This window comes from Gastrolobium bilobum, unplaced genomic scaffold (assembly GCF_033153095.1).
Source record: "Gastrolobium bilobum isolate Gb01-03AN ecotype WA unplaced genomic scaffold, APGP_CSIRO_Gbil_v1 utg125065, whole genome shotgun sequence".
In the NCBI taxonomy this organism is placed as follows: Eukaryota; Viridiplantae; Streptophyta; class Magnoliopsida; order Fabales; family Fabaceae; genus Gastrolobium; species Gastrolobium bilobum.
The window spans coordinates 78,961-100,144 of record NW_026896801.1 but is presented as its reverse complement, the minus strand read 5'-3'; the positions used below and the strand labels follow the sequence as shown (position 1 = coordinate 100,144).

The window sequence follows — 21,184 nt, the reverse complement described above, 5'->3', positions numbered from 1 at the left end:
TTGATTATGTGTTTTGAGTGGTGATAGTTAGGAGCATTAAATGGCATGTCTCCTTTGGAATTAAATGCTTAGAATGATAAATGATGATGATTGATGCAATAAAAATTATTGTGATATGGAAAATTGTAACTTAGTGAAATTTGAGTTGAATTTCTATACTTTGTGAAATGGCATGATGATAGGAGTGAATATTGAGTTGTGGATCATTGGTATGAACTAATAATAGGATTGTATGATATGTGAAAGTGTTGAATTGGATTGAATACCCCTAGATTGATGGGCATGAGCAATTCGACCTATTGAGGTCATGGTTGGTTTGATGATTTAAAAATGGTATAATTGGTGTTATATGATTGTGGATGGTGTTTAAATGGATGGTAGGTTGATGTGGTGTTGTGGATTTGGATGGAAGAGAATTGGATATATATATATATATATATATATATATATATCTGTGTGTGTGTGTGTGTGTGTGTGTGTGTATGTGGGAATTTGACCAGTAATGAAGATTAAGGAAAAATAAGTGTTAATAGCCCTTTGGCCTAAGCGAATGGGTTTTGGGTATTGTATTTTGAAAGTGAATTGGTTGCCTTGAAATTGTATTGATGATCATGTTGTTTGATCATTATAGGTTTCCTCTCACGGACTCAATAGAGGATAATTAAGCTTGGAGCTTACGTGAGGAGCATTGACTTTGGAGTTGAGGTAAACCTTTGGAACTTAAGTTTTAATCCCTTGTGTGCTCCACCACACCTAGTGGAAGGTTGTGGTTGGATTTTGAGCCTTTAGACATTGTGTGAATATGTATGTTCATGCATTATTGCTTGATTGTGTGACATGCTTGGAGCATGTTGTGTGTTAAATTTTTTGATCTCTGGCCAGTAGATGTGTGTGGTTTGGACTTCCGCTGGAGATATCCTTTGGGGATTCTGGTCGGGTTTTGCCATGGGGCCGACTCTGGGAGCGGCACCAGGATGATCCAAACGTGGGACTTCCGCTGGATAGGGCTTATGAGGAGTTCCAGATGGGTTTTGCCATGGGGTCGTCTCATCCATGGGAGAGGCACCAGGAAGCTTCCCTTGGAGTAATATGATGGGGTCCTTGAACGAAATCCTTCTATGAATGTTTTTGGATTTGTGCCCAGTTGTTTTGTGATTTTTTATGTTATGCATTTTACATGATGATATTTGTTGCACATTGAGTGAGCCATGGGGTGGAGTGATCCTCTAGTACCCTTGGTTTACTGAGATATATTTGTATATCTCACCCCATGTTTGGGGACACCATTTCAGGTTATGTTGAGCATGGAGGAGTTGAGCATGAGGTGCATATGGAGGGCATAGCATGTTGGAGGATTCCATTTTATACACATAGCATAGTGTTTAATATTTTGGAATTAGGTTATGAACTTGTTGCATGTTGATATTGCCATGATTTTATATGTTCATGACTATATGTTAAGTCCTTTAAAATTGATGTATAATTATGCCTTTGGTTTATATTGGTATTTTGGTGAGCATGAGACTTGTCCATGGCCACACATTATGTTCAAAGGCATTTAGTGACTTATGATGTAAAATGAGCCATATGATGTGTTAATGGCAAAACGAAAGGAAAATATTGCAATTGATGCATTACATAATGAATATGCATGATGGAAGGGCCTAGAGTCTACATTAGTAATGGTACATGGGTTATAGTAAGGATTAAAGTGATAGGAATGAAATCATGGATCCCTTTTGAAGTGAAAAAGATGTCAAAATTGGTTTTTCACATTAGGGAATCGATTCCCTGCTGTTGGGAATCGATTCCCTGAAACAGAGCACGTGAATTTTAGCCATTGTGAAGGCTGGGAATCGATTCCTTAAAACAGGGGAGCAAAAATTAAGCTTCTGTGTGTTACTGTAGCTGCTGGGAATCGATTCCTTGAGGTTGGGAATCGATTCCCACAGTGAAAAAGTTGAAAATATGTCATTTTATCACCTATAGTTAATGGTATTGCTTGGAGAGGTTGTGATTCATAAGTTTTATGCTTCCGCGAGTTTTGCATTTATAATTATGGTGTTGTTTTAATTGATTACGGAAATGGTTAATGTTTAAAGAAAGAATGTAATAAAAGAAAAATTTTACCCGTAATTTAATTTATTGAATTACTGTGATTGTAACTGCGCTTAATACCATATGCAATGATACCATTACCGGTACGTAACAGGGTGTTACAAAATCCATCTCTCATTTGAAAAAGGGCCACGGAGCCGAGATGTATTTCAGTTCTTCTGGAGGTGAGAGAATTAATCTAACATGTGTCTGGCAGCTGTTACACTTTTTGACATGCTCTTTGGAGTCAGTCTCCATGGTTGGCCAGTAGTATCCTTCCCGAAGAGCTTTTCTAGCCAACGTTTCAGCCCCCATGTGGTGGCCGTTGATTCCTTCATGTATCTCGGCTAGGACATATTCTGCTTCCTCCGAATTTAGGCATTTCAGCACTGGGGTATGCAACCCTTTTCTATATAAATGATCCTCCACTATTGCATATTGCGTAGCATCACAAATCATTTTCCTATACTCCTTTGAGTCTTCTGGCAATGTCCCTTTTTTGAGATATGCCACTATTGGCTGCCTTCAATCATTGGCTGAGGTGATTATCATCACACAACTCGATTCTACTATACTCTGTTGAACCACAGTCCTGTGATTTCTCAAGTTCTTAGTGCTTTCCAGTTTGGATAAGATGTCGCCTCTGTTATTCTCCCCTCAAGGAATATGAGTGATTTTTACTTCTTTAAACTCAGCCATGATTTCTTTGACCTTGTTGAGATACTTCACCAGCAAAGGTCCTTTGGCTTGATACTTCCCTTCAATTTGAGAAGTTGCCAGTTAGGAGTCGCTAAAGATTTTAACCATCTTGTCCCGATGCTCTTTAGCCTGCATTAATCCGACTATTAAGGCCTCATATTCTGCCTGATTGTTTGAAGTCGGGGAGCTCAAGTATAGGGAGTGCTCTATTGGCACTTCTTCTGGGCTTTCAAGTATGATCTCGGCTCCACTTCCTTTGTCATTGGATGATTCATCGACGTAGATTTTCCACACGTCTTTTCCTTCTTCAGTTTCCAGATCTGGGGTGAGGTCCATTATAAAGTCAACCAAAGCTTGTGACTTGATGGCCTGCCGACTTTCATATATTATATCATATTCAGAGAGCTCTATTGCCCAGTTGGACATCCTCCCAGCTAGATTCGGCTTGTGCAAAACCTGTCGTATGGGTTGATTAGTTCTGACTATTATCTGATGTCCTTGGAAATATGGCCGTAGTCTCTTTGTCGTGATAAGCAAGGCGAACACCACTTTCTCTAGCTTCTGATATCTCAGTTCAAGTCATTGCAGAGCCTTGCTAACGAAGTAAATCGGCTCCTGGCCTTTACTTGTTTCTTTGACTAGCACATCACTTATTTCCTCTTCTCCAATAACAAGTACAAAATTAGGGTATCTCCTAGTTCCAGTTTGAACAACACTGGTGGGGCTGCTAAACATTTTTTTATTTTGTCGAACGCGGACTCGCATTCTGGGTTCCATCCATGTACAACTTCTCTTTTCAACAACTTGAAGAATGAGATGGCATTTTCGGCTTACTTAGGTAGAAACCTGGTTAAGGCAGCCAGTCTACCCATCAGTTGTTGAACCTCCTTTTTGCTTCTAGGAGCTTTCATATCCAGTACCACTTTACATTTGTCAGGATTTGCATCAATTCTTCAATGGTTTAACATAAAACCCAGGAATTTTCCTGTGAGGACTACAAACGCGCATTTTGTCGAGTTCAGTCGGATGCGGTAATCCCTGAGCTTCTGAAATGTTTGATCTAGATCTCATACATGATTTTTCATATCAAACGCTTTAACAATCATGTCGTCTATGTATACTTCAACGTTTTTGCCGAGTTGATCCTCGAACACTTTATTCATCATCCTCTAGTATGTCGCCCCAGAGTTTTTGAGCGCAAAGGGCATCACATTGTAGCAGTAATTTTCCCTTTCAGTAATAAAGGCTATTTTTTCTTGATCTTCTGGGTACATCACGATCTGATTATAGCCGGAATAAGCATCCATGAAAGACAACAATTGGAACCCGGCAAAGTTGTCTACCAGTTGGTCTATGTTGGGCACTAGGTACGAGTCCTTTGGACATACCTTACTGAGGCCTGTATAATCTGTGCAAACTCTCTATTTTCTGTTAGGTTTTTTTACCATAATGGCGTTAGCAAGCCAAGTCGTATATTGGACTTCTCGTATGAACCCAGCGTCAAGTAACTCTTTGACATGTTCTTCTAAGACCTGTTTTCCCTCAGACCCCAGCTTTCTTTTCTTTTGTGCCATTGGCATTGATCCGGGATAAATCGCCAACTTGTGGCAAAAAAATTTGGGATCAATTCTTGGGATCTCGGATGACGTCCAGGTGAAGACATCCTTGTTGCTTTTGAGGAATTCAATCAATTCTTCCTTTACATTGGGATTGATGGTCTTACCTGTAACACCCCGTGTATACCCGGTTAAATAATGTAATATCCCAGAGAAATAGTAACAATAAAATTAATAATAATAATAATAATAGTGCACACCCTTATAGTGTTATAGGCATTTATTGCTAATAGTGTGTCATAATTTGACTGTAAAATTGTAACCTTAATTAGTGGTGGTTTTAGTTGTAACGTTCAACAGTTATGGTTGGTTATCATTTAATTAGTAAATGACAATAATTATTTGTATTTAATTTTGTAACCATTGATATATTAATAATAGTTAAAATAATTATGATGACCATTGATATTACTTGCAGTTTCAATAATTGAAATAAGTATATGACTTTTGATATTACCTGTAGTTAATGTATCAGTTTCAAAACTACAGCTATATATAGGACCTTAACCTAATCAAACCAAATCACTTCCAATCCTCAGCATTTCTCCATTTCTCTTCTCTTCTACTTTCTCTCTTCTTACTTCAAATCTTTATTTATTTTATTTTATTATTATTTTCCTTTGGTTACTAACCGCTTTTCTTCCCAAAATCACTTTCTTCAAGAAGGAAGCCAGCACGGAGATCAGGTAATCTTAATCTCTAGGTATTTGTAGGTTATCTCTTTTATATGAAATTCGGGCATAATCTTTATATGTAATCCTAATTTTGTAGGTTATCTCTTTTATATGAAATTTGGGCATAATCCTTATATGTAATCCTAATCCCTAGAGAGTCAAGGGTTAGCTTTATATGAATATTTGATGTAATCTCGATGCTTAGGGCACCATAGTTATGTTTTCTATTAAATTTATTAGATGTGATTCTAATCTTCATGGAATAATCAATTAATTTATGTAATCCTAATCCCTAGGTGTTCTTAGGTTAGTTTTATATGAAATTTGTTGGGTATAATCCTAATGCTTTAGAAATAATAGATTAACTTTTATAAGAAATTTTGTCTAATGTAATCCTGATCCTTAGGGCATCTTAAATTATTTTTAGATGAAATTTTGGTATATGTAATCCTCCAGGTGATTATAGGATAATTTAATATTAAATTTGTTAAATGTAATCTTAATCCTTTGGAGATTTTAGGATGTTTTCATATATAATATGTAACCGTTAGGGTATTTAAATTTAACTATTTTAATCTCTATTAATTAATTGAATTAATTATTGAACTTTGGCTTTACTCTAATAGATGTGAATATTTGAATTATGATTTGAAAAATTATGATATGATGATTGGATTTGGGTTTTACTCTTTGAATTATGATTTGGAAAATTATGATATGATGATTGGATTTGTGTTTTGCTCTGGTAGATGTTGAATATGAAAATTATGATATTATTGGATAATAGATTTGAAAATTATGATGGATTTGGAAATTATGATATTATTGAAAGATTGAATTTGGAAATTATACTCTTGATTAAACTGATGTCGAAATCATGAAAACTATTTGACAATTATGAGAATCGTGACAAGATTGAATTGATTGTAATAAATAATAGTGGGAAGATAACTTTTGGGATGGTACCTCCTGAAAGTGATGAACACAACCTTTGGGCTTTATGCCTTTGATATTTATTTGATGTAACAATGATGTTTCCGTTCTTCCCAAAGTGGTATCTGACAACAGGGTTTCCCGGGATACTAGTAGCAACTTTGGGAAGATGTGTGCACACTAGGATTTGATATTTTGATAATGGCCAATTTTGATTATACATGGCTGGCAAGAGGGTTTCCCGGGTCACGGGGTAGACTGGCAACAGGGTTTCCCGGGTCTAGCATGGTTCTCTTCCCACTACATACACTAAATAAACTTAATAAAGATTATGAATAATAATATTTGATTCGATTGAATATATATTGAAGTTGATAATTTGATGTGATTGTGATGAGAATCTATATGATGAATATTGAAGTTGATATTTGATCTGATTATGATGAGAATATTTTATATATATGATGAAGTTGATATTTGATTCAATTATTATGAAATTATATATTTAATTTGATTACTATATTTGAATTATGTAAATTGTGTTTTTGATTAGGATTACCAGCTTTGCTGACTTTTGTGTTTGTTTGACTGCAATGATCCTTTTGGGGAGCAGATTTTCAGTGATACAGGTTGCAAAAGATGGGGCTAGCAGTGAGCAGTGAGGATAATGACTCAGAGAATTTCCAGCTAGTTCTAAATTTTATGTATAAAACAAAGTCTCTGATTTTATTTTAATATTTATGAATCTTATAGAGTTAGCCTTGCACTTGTCCATGTACAGGTGCGGCGGTAACATTTTCCCAAATTAGTTTTAGTTTGGCTTCCGCAATATTTCTATGATCATAAATAAATAAAACATGAATTTTGGCAATTTCTTTATTATAATAATGTTTCATAAATTGTTAGAATTTTGGGGTGTTACAATTAACATCAGAATGGTATTGAGCGCAACTTAATATTAATTACTTGCAGCAGAATTAACGTTAGAATTAATAAGTGAAAAATACGGATAAACTTTTTCCTTTATCCTTCGTGTTACAATTTGCATGATTAATCTTACACTTACCTACTATCATAATCATTGTTAATTATTTACTTGTAATGTCCGTTGATATCAAAGTTATCCACTAATTACTTTATTGTCATACTTAACCATCAACATAATTAATTATTCGTTTCATGACCATCTTACCACATTCTTCTATTATCTATTCAACCATGACATAGTAATAAAGACACACCCTAAGACATCCGTTCACATCTAAATTATTTATTATAGCTACTTGCCTTTTTATTAACATTTAGAAAGGCACCACACTCCTTAGAGGTTGATTTAAGCCTTACATAATTAAGTTCCATAAGGTCACAAGTCTTTCTTTTTAAACGTTCATTTTTTCTTCTGTTCGTCCAGAATATCCGGATATTTGTCGGGAACATATCCAAATATGTCATATCCGGATATTAGATCACCCATATCCGGATATTCCATGACAGTGGCGAAATGGAATATCTTTCTCTACAGGTTGGGGTTTAGCATTCAACTTCCTTACCCCATATTACTTCATCTTATGCTTAGTTGTCCTTACCTAAGACATGTCATCATATAATCGGTTTAATTAAGCTATTTCATATCTTTCTAAGCATCTAATTTGTCGTATTTCATGGTTTTAAACAACTATTATATGCATGAATGGTGACACCTAACAATCCTTTACTTAGGCCATCGCACATGCAAGTCATATTACAAAAATAAGGACCAACATGATTAATACATAATCCCCAACAACAATACATCAAGCATATTACAATATGGCATAAACAATCGATATGCTCACATCAGATGCACATAATAAATAATGTCAATATTAAGCATGCCTCAGCTACAAAATACTTCATAAACATAATGCATGCATATCATGCCAACAACTCGACTCCGGCCTTTTGCCTCGAGATGCACCAACATCAACAATCTCAGTACCTAAAAAATATGCCCCACACGGGGTGAGATTTCTAACAAGAAATCTCAGTAAGACAAAGGGTCCTCAAGGACTCTTTCGCCTTAAACTCACTTACAAGTATATAATGAGTTCAAAACACTAAATACGATGCATGTTCATGTCAAAGCAATATAATCGAGATAATATATCTAAATTCTCATAAAATCATATACCACAGTTCATATCTCATGTGATGTATGTAAGTGTGGTTCAACTGGCCAGAGAACAAGATAGGAATTACACACGTATGCGACCTACCTAACATAAGGGTCGCAGCCTTATGCCTTACACACCAGGGTTACAGCCTGATCATATAAGTAGTCAACATCACATCCATACATTACATTAAACATAAGGGTCGCAGCCTGATTGTGTAAGTAATCAATAGACATATCCACATATCTCAGGCATATATCAATGCATATATCATTTTCATAAAAGCATATCATGCACATAAACCACCCCCCCATGGAGGTCGATGGAACAAGCAACAGATCAATCCGAGGACCAGAAGCTTACCTTATCTATAACATGCTCCAATGAACTCTCAGTATCAAAAGGACCATAGTTATAGGCCCTCACAAAATCACAACCTATTTCAAGATATAAAGGCAATTAATAAATATCCTCGTTTATGACATTCTTTTACATATTATTTTTTACGTAATCATTCTTTACGTAGTGACACCAACTCAAGGTGGGAGGAACTAAGTCCACTCTCTAAGGTCCCTTAACCTTAGAACATCACTTACATGTACAATAGAGTCTATAATTCATTTCCTTGAAGAACATTCCAAAAAAATCAACTCTATTTAAGAATACGACAACAAACTTTGCTGACCATTTTAAAAACTGCAATTGCAACTCTTTACCAAATATTGTGATATTTTAATATGTTAAACTAGACAACCTAAGCTTTCCAATGATATATTTTATGTCTCAATCGAAGTTGTATAACTCCGGTTATGATTTTCGCAAAGTGACTGCTGCAAACTGAATTTCCAGCAACGAAGTCGTGACTTCAAACTAACATTGAGATCAAACCACTTATCCAATGGCTACAAAATTTTACAGAGTTGTAGCTCTATGTGTTAGCTACACATAGGTCCAAACAGAACTTGATTTGGAGCTCTATATCTCCAAATATCAAATTTTTACTAAAATAAGTTCGCTGCCGTCGCACAGATCCAGATATCATATCCCGATATTCCATAACCGGATATCATATCCGGATATTTCATGACAGTGGCCAAACACAGCAGCCTAGCACAAAATTATCCATTAAAATACCATCTTTTACCTAGATACATCTATCCCATCGACTTAGCATGCATTTTAACACTTAGATTCATCAACCAACGTTCAAATTATAAAAAATCATAATTTTACATCTTCAAATCATGTTATTTTCATGAAAACACAAAGGGAAGTGTTGAGGCATATATCCATGAGCTTCAAGATAGCAAAAGGAAGGGACTTCATGGTCTACAATCCACTTTCCACTGCTACCAAAACCAATGCACGAAAATGGCTTGTCAAAGGATGATTCTTTCTTTTCAAAGGTTACTCCCTGGTGCTCCAATGGTGGTATAAAAGCCTCCAATTCACTCAACAAAGAAGAATAGTTCTCTAACCTCACAAGGCAGCAGCTTGAACCTTTCAAGAATGGGTTTTTATCCTACAAGATGCTTGCTTCCAAGTGTTTGGGATAATCAAAGTGAGAGGAGATGAACAAAGGTGAAATCTTGCTTGGTTTCCATGGAGGATCTCAAGCTCATTTAGAGAGGAAGAGAAGAGAGAATACTTCTAGGGTTTTTGAAATGTTTCCTATATAGAGAATCTGAAGAATGAAGAAAATAAATGAGTCGAGGTCACTTAAAACACTAACCACTAATATGCTGGTATTAGTTATAAGTGCTCTGTTAATTATTTTTCTTTCAAACTTAATATTCTTAACCTAGACATTTTTTTAGGAATTATCATATTTTTATTATAATTTTTCGCAGTATATTGTCGGTACGCGTTTTATACGTAGCCGGTATTAGTTCTGACATCACAACTCATTATTCGTACTCCAAACTTGATATCCTTGACCTAGATATTTTTATAGGAATATTTATATTTTTGTTACAATTTTTCGGGATACTTCACTGGTACACATTTATACCGTGAAGTAGAACCGATATTCGCACTTTTCATCAGAAAAACGGTGTAAGCGTTATTTGACTTTCTAAATAATTATCCTATCATAATTATGCATAATATTAATCAAATACATGCTCCGGGATCGATAATCTTATTTTATTAATTATCTAGCAGTGCAATTTCTTACACTACGAACATAAGGTATTCCAACATAACTGGGTTCTTATTTTATTTTGGTAAACTGACCGGGTTTGTCTCCCAACATAAGGTCTTCCAGTGCACCATCTGGTTCTGGTCTAGGGAGTACGACTTCTTCCCTCATATCCAATTCAACCATATTAACTGGTTTATTTGAACGGTGAGGGGTTACCTTTTTCCCGACTTTGTCTCCTTGACGAATCCGGGGTGGGCTCAGGTGTCCCCCTTCATTTCCCTTAACAGCTTCAAAGTAACACTCTCTTGATTCTTTTTGATCCCTATGAATAGTGATGATTTCATTCTTGTTGCTTACCATCTTTATCTTTTGATGCTTTGTGGAAATCAGCATGTCCCATTTATGTAGGGTTGGTCTTCCAAGGATGATATTGTATGGAGAAGGGAAGTCGGCCACAATAAACTTTACTTTCTCCGATTTGAACGCCTCCTTGGTTCCCAGGGTCAACCTGAGATCAATATAGCCCTTGGGAGGTGTATTTTCTCCATTAAAAGCTATCAGGGTTATTTTGCAAGGCTTGGGATTTTCTGCATCCAGGTTCATCGTTTTGAACTCCTCTCATAGGATGATATCAGTCCAATTGTCTGCATCTATAAAAATTTTTTTAACCCGGCAACTAACCAAGGTTTCAGTGATTACTAGACCATCCACATGCCCAGGTAGCACACCTTGCATGTCTTCTTTAGTAAAGTAGAGTAAAGGAGGATCTGGCTTACTGGGATCCTCTTTAAACCTCGGACGATCTCTGATTGAAAGCACTTCTCTAAGGTACTTCCGCCTTGCACTTACTGTATCTTCCCCTCCTCTAAGGGCTCCACTAATCACATTGCAATTGAACTCGGCCTCTGGGAATTCATCATTGTTGGAATCATCCTTTTGATTTTTATCTTCCTTCTTTTTCTTTTCAGGAACTGGGCTCTTGCTTCGATTCCGACCCCCGGGTTTTCTCTTGTTGTTTTTCAGTCCCAGCGTCTTGATGACATATTGACGCAGCTCTCCTTCTCTGACAAACTTTTTCACAGCGTCTCTGAGATCCCAACATTGATCAGTGGTATGTCCTGGTCCATTGTGGAAAGCACAGAACTTGGACCTATCCATTCCTCCTCTGTCAAATATGGGTCGGGGTCTTTCTGCTTTCTTCATGTCTGTCATTGCCACTTCCCTCCATATTTGAGAGTGCGACACATTTAGCGGGGTGTACTTTTCATATCTTCCAACCCGATATTTATCATCTGTGATTCTCCCACGACAATCTTTCTTTTTATTTTCGAGTCGTTCTTTTTCTCTTGGGGCCGAGCTTCTCCTTTTTGGACTTGTCCTCTTGTTCTCTTCACCCTGCGCATTTGCTATCTCCATTTGTTCGAGTTTCAGATACTTCTTTGACCGAGTTTTGAACTCCTCTAGCATCCTTAGAGGATCTTTATAGACTGACTTTGCCAGCCTGGATGACCCATCCAACCCGGCTACAATTAGATACACATGGACGTTTTTCTGCAAACCCAGTACTTGCAACGCCACATCTTTAAATCGGTTCAAGTACTTGTAGAGTGTTTCTCCGGGTTACTGTCGTATCTTTCCGAGTGCAAACTCGGACTTCAGATGCTTTTTGCTGGTTGCAAAGCTCAGCAAGAACTTTTCTCCTAATTCTTTGAAAGATCCAATGGAATTAGCAGGCAGGGTAGAAAACCATGACTGTGCAGCTCCAGTTAAGGTTGTAGCAAATATCCGAGATATGATTGGCTCATCAATTCCTCGGATATACATGTCCATGTCGAATGCATCTATGTGAACCTGAGGGTCCTCACTTCAAGCGTGCTGAGTCAAATTCCTCTGGGAATGGGGCATTTAATATCTCACCAGTAAATGGGCTGTTATTGTAATGCCCCCTACTATACTTTCTCCTGTAAACACCGGGCTCAATACGTCCTCTGACAGGTTGAGCATCTCGGTTAAGATGAATCTCATCCCTATTTCTCTGCATATTTCCTCCCGCTGTAGCATTTTGGGCAGGAGGTTGCCTATTCGCATTCTGGTTGTTAGTTCCAGGTCCTCCCAGATTTGGATCCACAGCAGCTCTAACATTTTGGCTTCCCTGGATCTCAGTTTCCCTAACCCGGATTTGATTATCCGGGTTATGATCGCTATTCTGACCATCACCATTTCAGACCTAAACTCTTTCAGATCATAGTCCCCTCAGCTCCAGTAAGCGTTGCTCCATATCTTGCATCCTCCTTGTGTTTTTCTCCTGAATTCTCTTGAAATCTCCTCGCCGTGGATGTTGTTGCGATTCTCCATATCCTCTATTCGCCGTATAATCGCGGCGAATGCATTCTCGACAAGGCGAGAATCAGGATGTGCTGCCAGCGCAATGCGGGCAGCCGCATCTGCTGGATTCAGAGGAAGAGTTGGGTCCGCAACCCCGTTGCGTGGAGCTGGAGTAGAGGCGGTGTCTGAGATATTGTCAATGACATGGACTACATCGTAATCCACCTGGTTTTATGGCTGATTCTGAGGTTGATTCACCTCTTCCAAAATCGGATCCAATGAGTGATTGGGAGGCTGTGGTTGTTGGCTGTTACTCCTCATACGGACTGCCATCTTTTAGTCAAAATCATGGGAATATCAAATATGTCGATCCCCACAGACGGTGCCAATGTTTTGTCTTAGAGACAGAGATGTCTAGCTGATGAACCCTTAGTTCATCATGGTTTTTAGCAGGAATTAGGATCAAATTGTGTGGCCTATAATGAGATAATTAGTTTATGCACGTGGTAGAGCGGGCAGTCGCCCTGGTAATCAAAGAAATGAGTAAAACGACCCAAATAGTCAAATCGGTAAAAATGGCAGAAGAGGCTTTTTATAAGTCCATTATGACGGTTCAGGAGGCTAGAACCGTTGACCTTAAGGATGGATGAAGCATAGCGCTGCTTAAGGAAGGAAGAGTTCGCTTTTCTTTTGCCGTAGGAGTTGCCGGCAGGTCTACCCCCTCGGAGACAGGTTAAATGATGAAAAACAAGGTTAATGTCCTAAGATATCTTCAATTACAAGTTCAAGAGCTTTATTGGAAATTTGTATGATTCTTGTAGGAAAAGCAAGCTTGAAAGGCAACTAGAGAAGGAAGAAGATTCTGGAGCTCAAGAGGAGAAAAATTGCCTAAGTGTTGAGCGCTAAAACGTCCACACTGAGCGTTTTAGCGCCCTGCTACATGAAGAGGCCAAAACTTGCTGGTGATGAGCGCTAAAACGCCCACACAGAGCGTTTTAGCGCGCTGCTGCACTTAGAAGATGGAAAATTGCTGGTCTTGGGCGCTAAAACGGCCTGCAATAAGCGTTTTAGCGCCCTGAAGTGGAAAAAGGACTCTGGTCTCCACCGCTAAAACGTCCAAATCAAGAGTTTTAGCGTTGGAGTCAGTTACAGTCAGTTGAGCATCCACCATGTTTGGACGCTAAAACGGTCATTCCTTAACGTTTTAGCGTTTTTGTCAGTTAAAAGCAGTTGAGCATACGTAAAGCATGGACGCTAAAACGGTCACTTATGGACGTTTTAGCGCCCACATCAGTTTTCTGTTTTTAATTGTAACACTATAAAAGGAAAAGCCTTCACACTTAGTAAAGGATCTGGAATTTTCTCTCTCTCTCTTAAACTTTAGTCTGACTTCTCTCTAAATTCTCTTAGTGTTTTAGTTTTTGTATTAGGATTTCTTTGTAATAGTTTGGAGATTGAAGACCTTCAACATGGAAATGAAGTTTGATTCTTCTTTTCTTGTCTATTCCTTAGTCATGTCTGAGTAGAGTCTTTGTAGTCTGAATGCAATAGAACTTCATGATAATATTATGTTGATCTGATTAATATGATGAAGTATTTTTCATGTGTTGATTTGGGATTTTCTGATTTAATTATTTCTATCAAGGAAGTAGTGTAGAACAGGGATGTTTATATGACTTCTGTATCTGATAATCTCAACATCAGAATTCTAGTACTCAAGGGATTGATGCTAGAGTTCTGATGTAATCTTAAGACTTTAGTATTTCATGAATGTATTAAGAAAGAGATCACCAAGGGATTGAGGTTTCTGATTAATGTATCTATCAGGGTAGTAAAGGATTACATCTTGATGATAAGTAAAAGGTTGATTAACATCACATGGAAAAGAATTCATCATATGATTAGTTTTTACATGGGTTATTATGGAGGAAAGTTGTTTTCTGACTACTTGTTGTTTTATTAATTCTTAATCCATATTTATTTTGTGTCAAATTACTTACAATCAATTTTCTGGTGACAAATTATTCATGACTTTTACAAATTCTTATCGATTCAAATTAGTTTTCTATGGTTTATTGGTGCTTGAACACAATTCCTCGTGGGAACGATCTTTACTCATCATTTTATTACTTGTACGACTAGTGCACTTGCTAAACGTCCAACAAGTTTTTGGCGCCGTTGCCGGGGAATTTGTTTTTCAACACTAACTGATACCATAGAATTCTGAGATTGAATCCTTTTATTTTCAGTATTTTAGTTTATGTTAAGTTTCTGGTCAATTTTGATTCTGGTATATGCGAGGTACACTTGATCCGAATTTGTTGTTGTATGATCCAGAATTAGAAAGGACATTGAGGAAGCACAAAAGGGCAGCCAGGCAAAGGAGACAGTTGCAAGAAATTGGTGAATCCAGTACGGTTAATCAGGAAGAGATAATGGCAGAGAATCACAGACCACCACCACCACCACCACAGAGGACACTGGGAGAGTACATGACTCCTGCAGTGATTCCTCCAATTGGGAGTGTTGTGCGCCCAACAGTGGAGCCAAACAACTACGAATTGAAACCTGCATTGATACATTTGGTACAGAAAGATCAGTTTGCTGGAACCAGTGCAGAGGACCCTTACTTGCACATAGAGAACTTTCTGTTGTTGAGTGATACTGTGAAGATAAATGGTGTCACAAGAGATGCAATTCTGTTGAGACTATTCACTCATTCACTGACGGATGATGCAAGGAGATGGCTGCAATCATTGCTACAAGGAAGTATAACAACTTGGGATGATCTGCAAACCAAGTTCTTGCAGAGGTTTTTCTCAGCATCCAAGAGGGCCAAGTTGAAGGATGAGATTACAAGCTTTAAGCAGAAAGAGTCAGAATCCATTTATGAGGCTTGGGAGAGATTCAAGACTTTGTTGAGGAAATGTCCACAGCATGGAATTGAGGCATGCCAACAAGCAGCAATCTTCCTGCAAGGAATGACCACTAACACTAGAACCTTGGTGCATGCCACTGCTGGTGGATCATTGACTACCAAGACTCCTCAAGAAGCCTTGGATATCTTTGAGTCATTGGCATCTCAGGAATTTGATAATGCCCCAGTGGCTGACAGAAGGACAGGAATCATCAGGTTGGATGGGCATGATGCTCTGTTGGCAAGGAATGATCAGCTAATGCAGACACAGAGACAACAGCAGCAACAGTTGGATATCCTTATTAAGCAACTCTCTTCACAAAAAGTAGCTTATGTGGAAACCAAGAGTGTATGTGCTATCTATGGCAAAGGCCATGTGACAGAGGAGTGTGATTATGGGAGATCACCAGAACAAGCAGAGGTGAATGGAGTATGGTATGATCAGAATAATCAAAGGAACTACAACAATCAGGGAAGGAATGTTTATGTGCCACCATAGAAGAACAAGAATCAACACCCAGGATTCAGCTATAGTTCCAACCATCAATTGAACCCACCATTACATCCTCCACCACCACATATGAAGGAACAGTCAAGTGATCCTGCTGCATGGGAGAAAGCGTTTGCTCAGTTATCTAAGACAACTCAGGATTATATCCAGGCGTCTAATTCATTCAGGGAAGAGACAACTGCATTCATGCAGGAGACCAGAACTTCTTTCAGAAATCAGGAAGCATCAATCAGAAATTTGGAGACCCAGATTGGTCAATTATCAAGACAGATATCAGAGAGACCACAAGGGAAATTTCCAGGTGATACATTAGTGAATCCTAAGGAGAACTGTAAAGCAATTATGACAAGAAGTGGGTTGGTACTTCAACCAGTGAAAAATAATGTGGAAATAAAAAGAATGAAAAAGAGGTTGTGGTTGAAGATGTAGTCTCTGATGATGAAGTAGAGAAGATGAGAAATGAGAAAAGTGAGAAGGAAGTAGTTGTTAGAGATGTTATAGTTGGAATTGAGAAAGAAGAGGAAGGGAAGGACAATAAGAATGAAGGAGAGGTAGAAGTTGGTAAAAATGCTTCCCCACAAAAGATGATGAAGTGGGAAAAGAAGAAGATGGCTGACAAGAAAGAACAGCCAGTTATTTTATCTCCCTATGCTAGAGTTCCCTACCCTCAAAGGTTGAAGCAAGAGATTCAGAAACAGCACTATGCAAGATTTCTGGATATCTTCAAAAATTTACAAATTAACATACCATTTTCTGAAGCACTGGAAAATATGCCTCACTATGCAAAGTTCATGAAGGATCTTCTTACTAAGAAGAGGAAATTAACTGATGGTGAGACAGTGGCCCTAACAGCAGAGTGTAGTGCCCTAATCCAGAAGAAGCTTCCAACAAAAATGAAAGATCCTGGAAGCTTCAGTATCTCTATTGCTATAGGAGATGTGGAGGTGGGAAAGGCATTGTGCGATTTGGGAGCCAGTATAAACTTGATGCCGTTGACAGTATGTAGAGCTTTGGGAATCAACACTTTGAAGGAGACCAATCTTATTCTGCATCTTGCAGATAGATCTATCAAGAGGCCTGAAGGTGTGGTTGAAGATGTCTTGGTCAAGGTAGACAAGTTTATTTTTCCAGTGGATTTTGTGATTCTTGACATGGAGGAAGAGGATACAGAAAGTCCTCTATTGTTAGGAAGACCCTTTTTAGCAACTGCAAGATCTTTGATAGATGTTGAACAAGGAAAGTTGTTGCTAAGGGTGGATGAGGAAACAGTCACAATTGATGTATTTGAAACTATCAAGCACCCTGTTGATGTGGGGGATTGTTTTAGATTGGATGTGATACAGGAGGTTGTGGAAGAAGTGAATAAAGAAGAAGAATTCCCAGTTGAGGAAGAAAGATCAGAAGAAGAGACAGGTACAGAAGATTACCAAGAAGAGCCAGAAGTGGAAGAGCTTGAGAAGAAGATTGATGACATTCCAAAAGGAGCACCTAAGGTAGAACTTAAAGAATTACCTTCACATTTGAAGTATGTGTTCCTTGGGGATGATCAAACATATCCAGCAATCATTAATGCAATGTTGTCTGATGAGGAAGAAGGAAAGTTGATTGAAGTACTTAAGAAGAATAAGCTGGCAATTGGTTGGCAATTTTCTGATCTCAAGGGTATCAATCCTTCCTTCTGCACCCATAAAATATTGATGGAAGAAGAGGTCAAACCAGTAAGGCAACCACAGAGGAGACTCAACCCCACTATGAAGGAGGTAGTGAGGAAGGAGGTTGTGAAGTTGCTTGATGCTGGGATGATTTACCCTATTTCAGACAGTGCTTGGGTGAGTCCTGTGCAGACAGTGCCCAAGAAAGGGGGGATGACTGTGGTGAAAAATGAGAATAATGAGTTGATTCCCACAAGGACAATCACTGGTTGGAGAATGTGTATTGACTATCGGAGGTTGAACAAGGCAACCAGGAAGGATCATTTTCCACTTCCTTTCTTGGATCAGATGCTAGAGAGGTTGGCAGGACATGCTTTCTATTGTTTCTTGGATGGTTATTCAGGGTACAATCAGATAGCTGTGACACCAGAGGACCAGGAGAAGACCGCATTTACATGTCCATATGGAATTTTCGCATATCGGAGGATGCCTTTTGGTCTATGCAATGCTCCTGCCACTTTCCAAAGGTGCATGCTTTCCATTTTCTCTGATATGGTAGAGGAATGTATAGAAATATTTATGGATGATTTTTCTGTATTTGGGTCTGATTTTGATGTATGTCTGAAAAACTTAGATTCTGTCTTAAAAAGATGTCGGGACTGTAATTTGGTTTTGAACTGGGAGAAGTGTCACTTTATGGTGACAGAAGGTATAGTTCTTGGACACAAGGTGTCTAGGAATGGAATTGAGGTGGATAAGGCAAAAATTTCTGTGATTGAGAAACTCCCTCCACCTGTTAATGTTAAGGGTGTGAGGAGTTTTCTTGGTCATGCAGGATTTTATAGGCGGTTCATAAAAGATTTTTCAAAAATTGCCAAGCCCTTATGCAAGTTATTGGTCAAGGACCAAGAGTTCCTGTTTGATGATGAATGTCTGCATGCATTCCATGTTTTAAAAGAAAAGTTGACCACTGCACCTATCATGATGGCACCTGATTTTTCATTACCATTTGAATTAATGTGTGATGCTAGTGATTACGCTGTAGGAGTGGTATTGGGCCAAAGAGTGAATAAATTGTTGCATGTCATTTACTATGCCAGTAAGATCTTAAATGATGCACAAAAGAATTATGCTACTACAGAAAAAGAATTACTGGCTATTGTGTATGCATTTGACAAATTCAGGCCATATCTGTTAGGATCAAAAGTTATTGTTTACACTGACCATGCAGCTTTAAAGTATTTGTTAAGCAAGCAGGATGCTAAACCCAGGTTGCTCCGCTGGATGTTACTGTTGCAAGAGTTTGAGGTAGAGATCAAGGACAAAAAGGGAGTTGAAAACTTGGTGGCTGATCACTTATCCAGGATTACAGAAAAAGAGCTTCAAGAAGGACCGGAAGTAGTGATCAGAGAAGAGTTTCCTGATGAACATGTTTTGGCAATATGTGCTGTCACAGAGATGGTTAGGGATAAAGTCTTATCTATCAGTACCCCACCATGGTTTGCTGATTTCGCCAACTATAAAGCTGCTGGATTGATGCCTAAGGATTTCACATGGCAACAGAGGAAGAAATTTCTGCATGATGTTAAGAGATACATTTGGGATGAGCCATATCTTTTCTATAGATGTTCAGATAGTGTGATCAGACGGTGTATTCCAGAGGAAGAACAGAAGGATGTGTTGTGGCATTGTCATGGTTCTGCATATGGTGGACATTTTGCAGGTGAGAGAACTGCAGCAAAAGTATTGTTGAGTGGCTTCTACTGGCCCACCTTATACAAGGATGCAAAGAAGTTTGTGGAGGCATGTGACAACTGTCAGAGAACTGGGAATATTTCTAGGCGACATGAGATGCCGTTGAACAATATCCAGGAAGTGGAGATCTTTGATGTTTGGGGTATGGATTTTATGGGACCTTTCCCTTCTTCCTACTCTAACAAGTACATATTGGTGGCAGTTGACTATGTTTCCAAATGGGTTGAGGCCATAGCTACAACAACCAATGATTCCAGAGTTGTGATTGCTTTTCTGAGGAAGCATATATTTTCAAGATTTGGAGTCCCTAGAGCTATCATTAGTGATGGGGGCACTCATTTTGATAATAGGATGGTGGAGTATGCCTTGGCTAAGTATGGAGTGAGGCACAAAATAAGCACTCCATACCACCCACAGACTTGTGGTCAGGTTGAGATTTCCAACAGGGAATTGAAGAGAATATTGGAGAAGACTGTTGGGAATGCTAGGACCCAGTGGTCCAAGAAACTTGATGACACTTTATGGGCGTATAGGACCGCTTTCAAAACTCCTATTGGGATGTCTCCATTTCAGTTGCTGTTTGGAAAAGCATGCCATTTGCCAGTTGGATTGGAGCACAAGGCTTTGTGGGCTGTGAGGTATCTGAATTTTGATTCCAAAGCAGCGGGACAGAAAAGATTATTACAGCTGGATGAATTGGATGAGTTCCGTTTGTATGCTTATGAAAGTGCCAGTTTGTATAAGGAAAAGACAAAGCTATGACATGATAGGAAGATCACACCTAGAGACTTCAAGGTGGGGGATCAAGTACTTCTATTCAATTCCAGGTTGAAGCTATTTCCAGGTTGAAGCTATTTCCAGAGAAGCTGAAATCTAGATGGTATGGACCTTTTGTGGTAAAGGACATGAAAGCTTATGGGGCTGTGGAAATTAGCCCTTTGGATTCAAACAGGAGCTTTACCGTCAATGGCCAAAGGTTGAAGTTATATGTGGGGAATGTTGTGGATAGGCAACTACTGACAGTTGCCTTATTGGAGGTAAGATAGATCATACCCGTCAGGCTCGTGACGTTAAACAAGCGCTGAGTGGGAGGCAACCCACTGTACTAGGTATGTAATTCCATGTTCATACCATATCCATAAGATGAAGAAGTAAAGGAGGAAAATTTTTGAAAAATCAAAGAAAAATTTTTGCTACGTGTTGGGCGCTAAAACGTTAATCCTGACCGTTTTAGCGTCCCTAGAGTTGCATCATTATGAAACTCTCTAGTTGTGCGCGCTAAGACGTTCACTCTGAGCATTTTAGCGTTCACCAACAACACCAATACAGGTACTCTGTCCAACCGCGCTAAAGCGCTAATTCTGACCGTTTTAGCGCTGTGCTGCACAAAGTGTGCATTTTTCTCTGGACAAGGACGCTAAAGCGCTGGTCAGCCAACGTTTTAGCGCCCCGTCACTTATTCATAAAACACGGTTTCCCTCCCACTTCTCTCATTCACAATATTTTCTTATTTTCTTGTTATCTCTCCATCTATCTCTCATTGCATCTTGAGTTCTTGCTACAATCTTTCATCGCATCTCATCCACTCACATTTCAGGTATTCATCAACTTCTCTTCATATTTTCAATTTGGATTACCTTAGGGTTTACTTCACAACCATGGGAGTTCCTAGTTTGATTCATGAACATGTTATAATGCTATGATTAGAT

General features: G+C 38.5%; 1 protein-coding gene and 1 non-coding gene across 2 annotated transcripts; both read right to left on the bottom strand.

Annotated features, from left to right (window-relative positions):
* Positions 1–10,933: 10,933 nt before the first annotated feature.
* Positions 10,934–12,145, bottom strand: LOC133302061 (uncharacterized). The gene is made up of 2 exons (XM_061501786.1): positions 11,940–12,145; positions 10,934–11,816 (listed from the first exon to the last, which is right to left on the bottom strand). Exons 1-2 carry the CDS (start codon positions 12,143–12,145, stop codon positions 10,934–10,936), a joined length of 1,089 nt encoding a protein of 362 aa, XP_061357770.1.
* Positions 12,146–15,477: 3,332 nt separating this feature from the next.
* On the bottom strand, positions 15,478–15,584 carry LOC133302062 (small nucleolar RNA R71). The gene has a single exon (XR_009750285.1). It is a non-coding gene; the product is annotated as a small nucleolar RNA R71 (small nucleolar RNA).
* Positions 15,585–21,184: the final 5,600 nt, after the last annotated feature.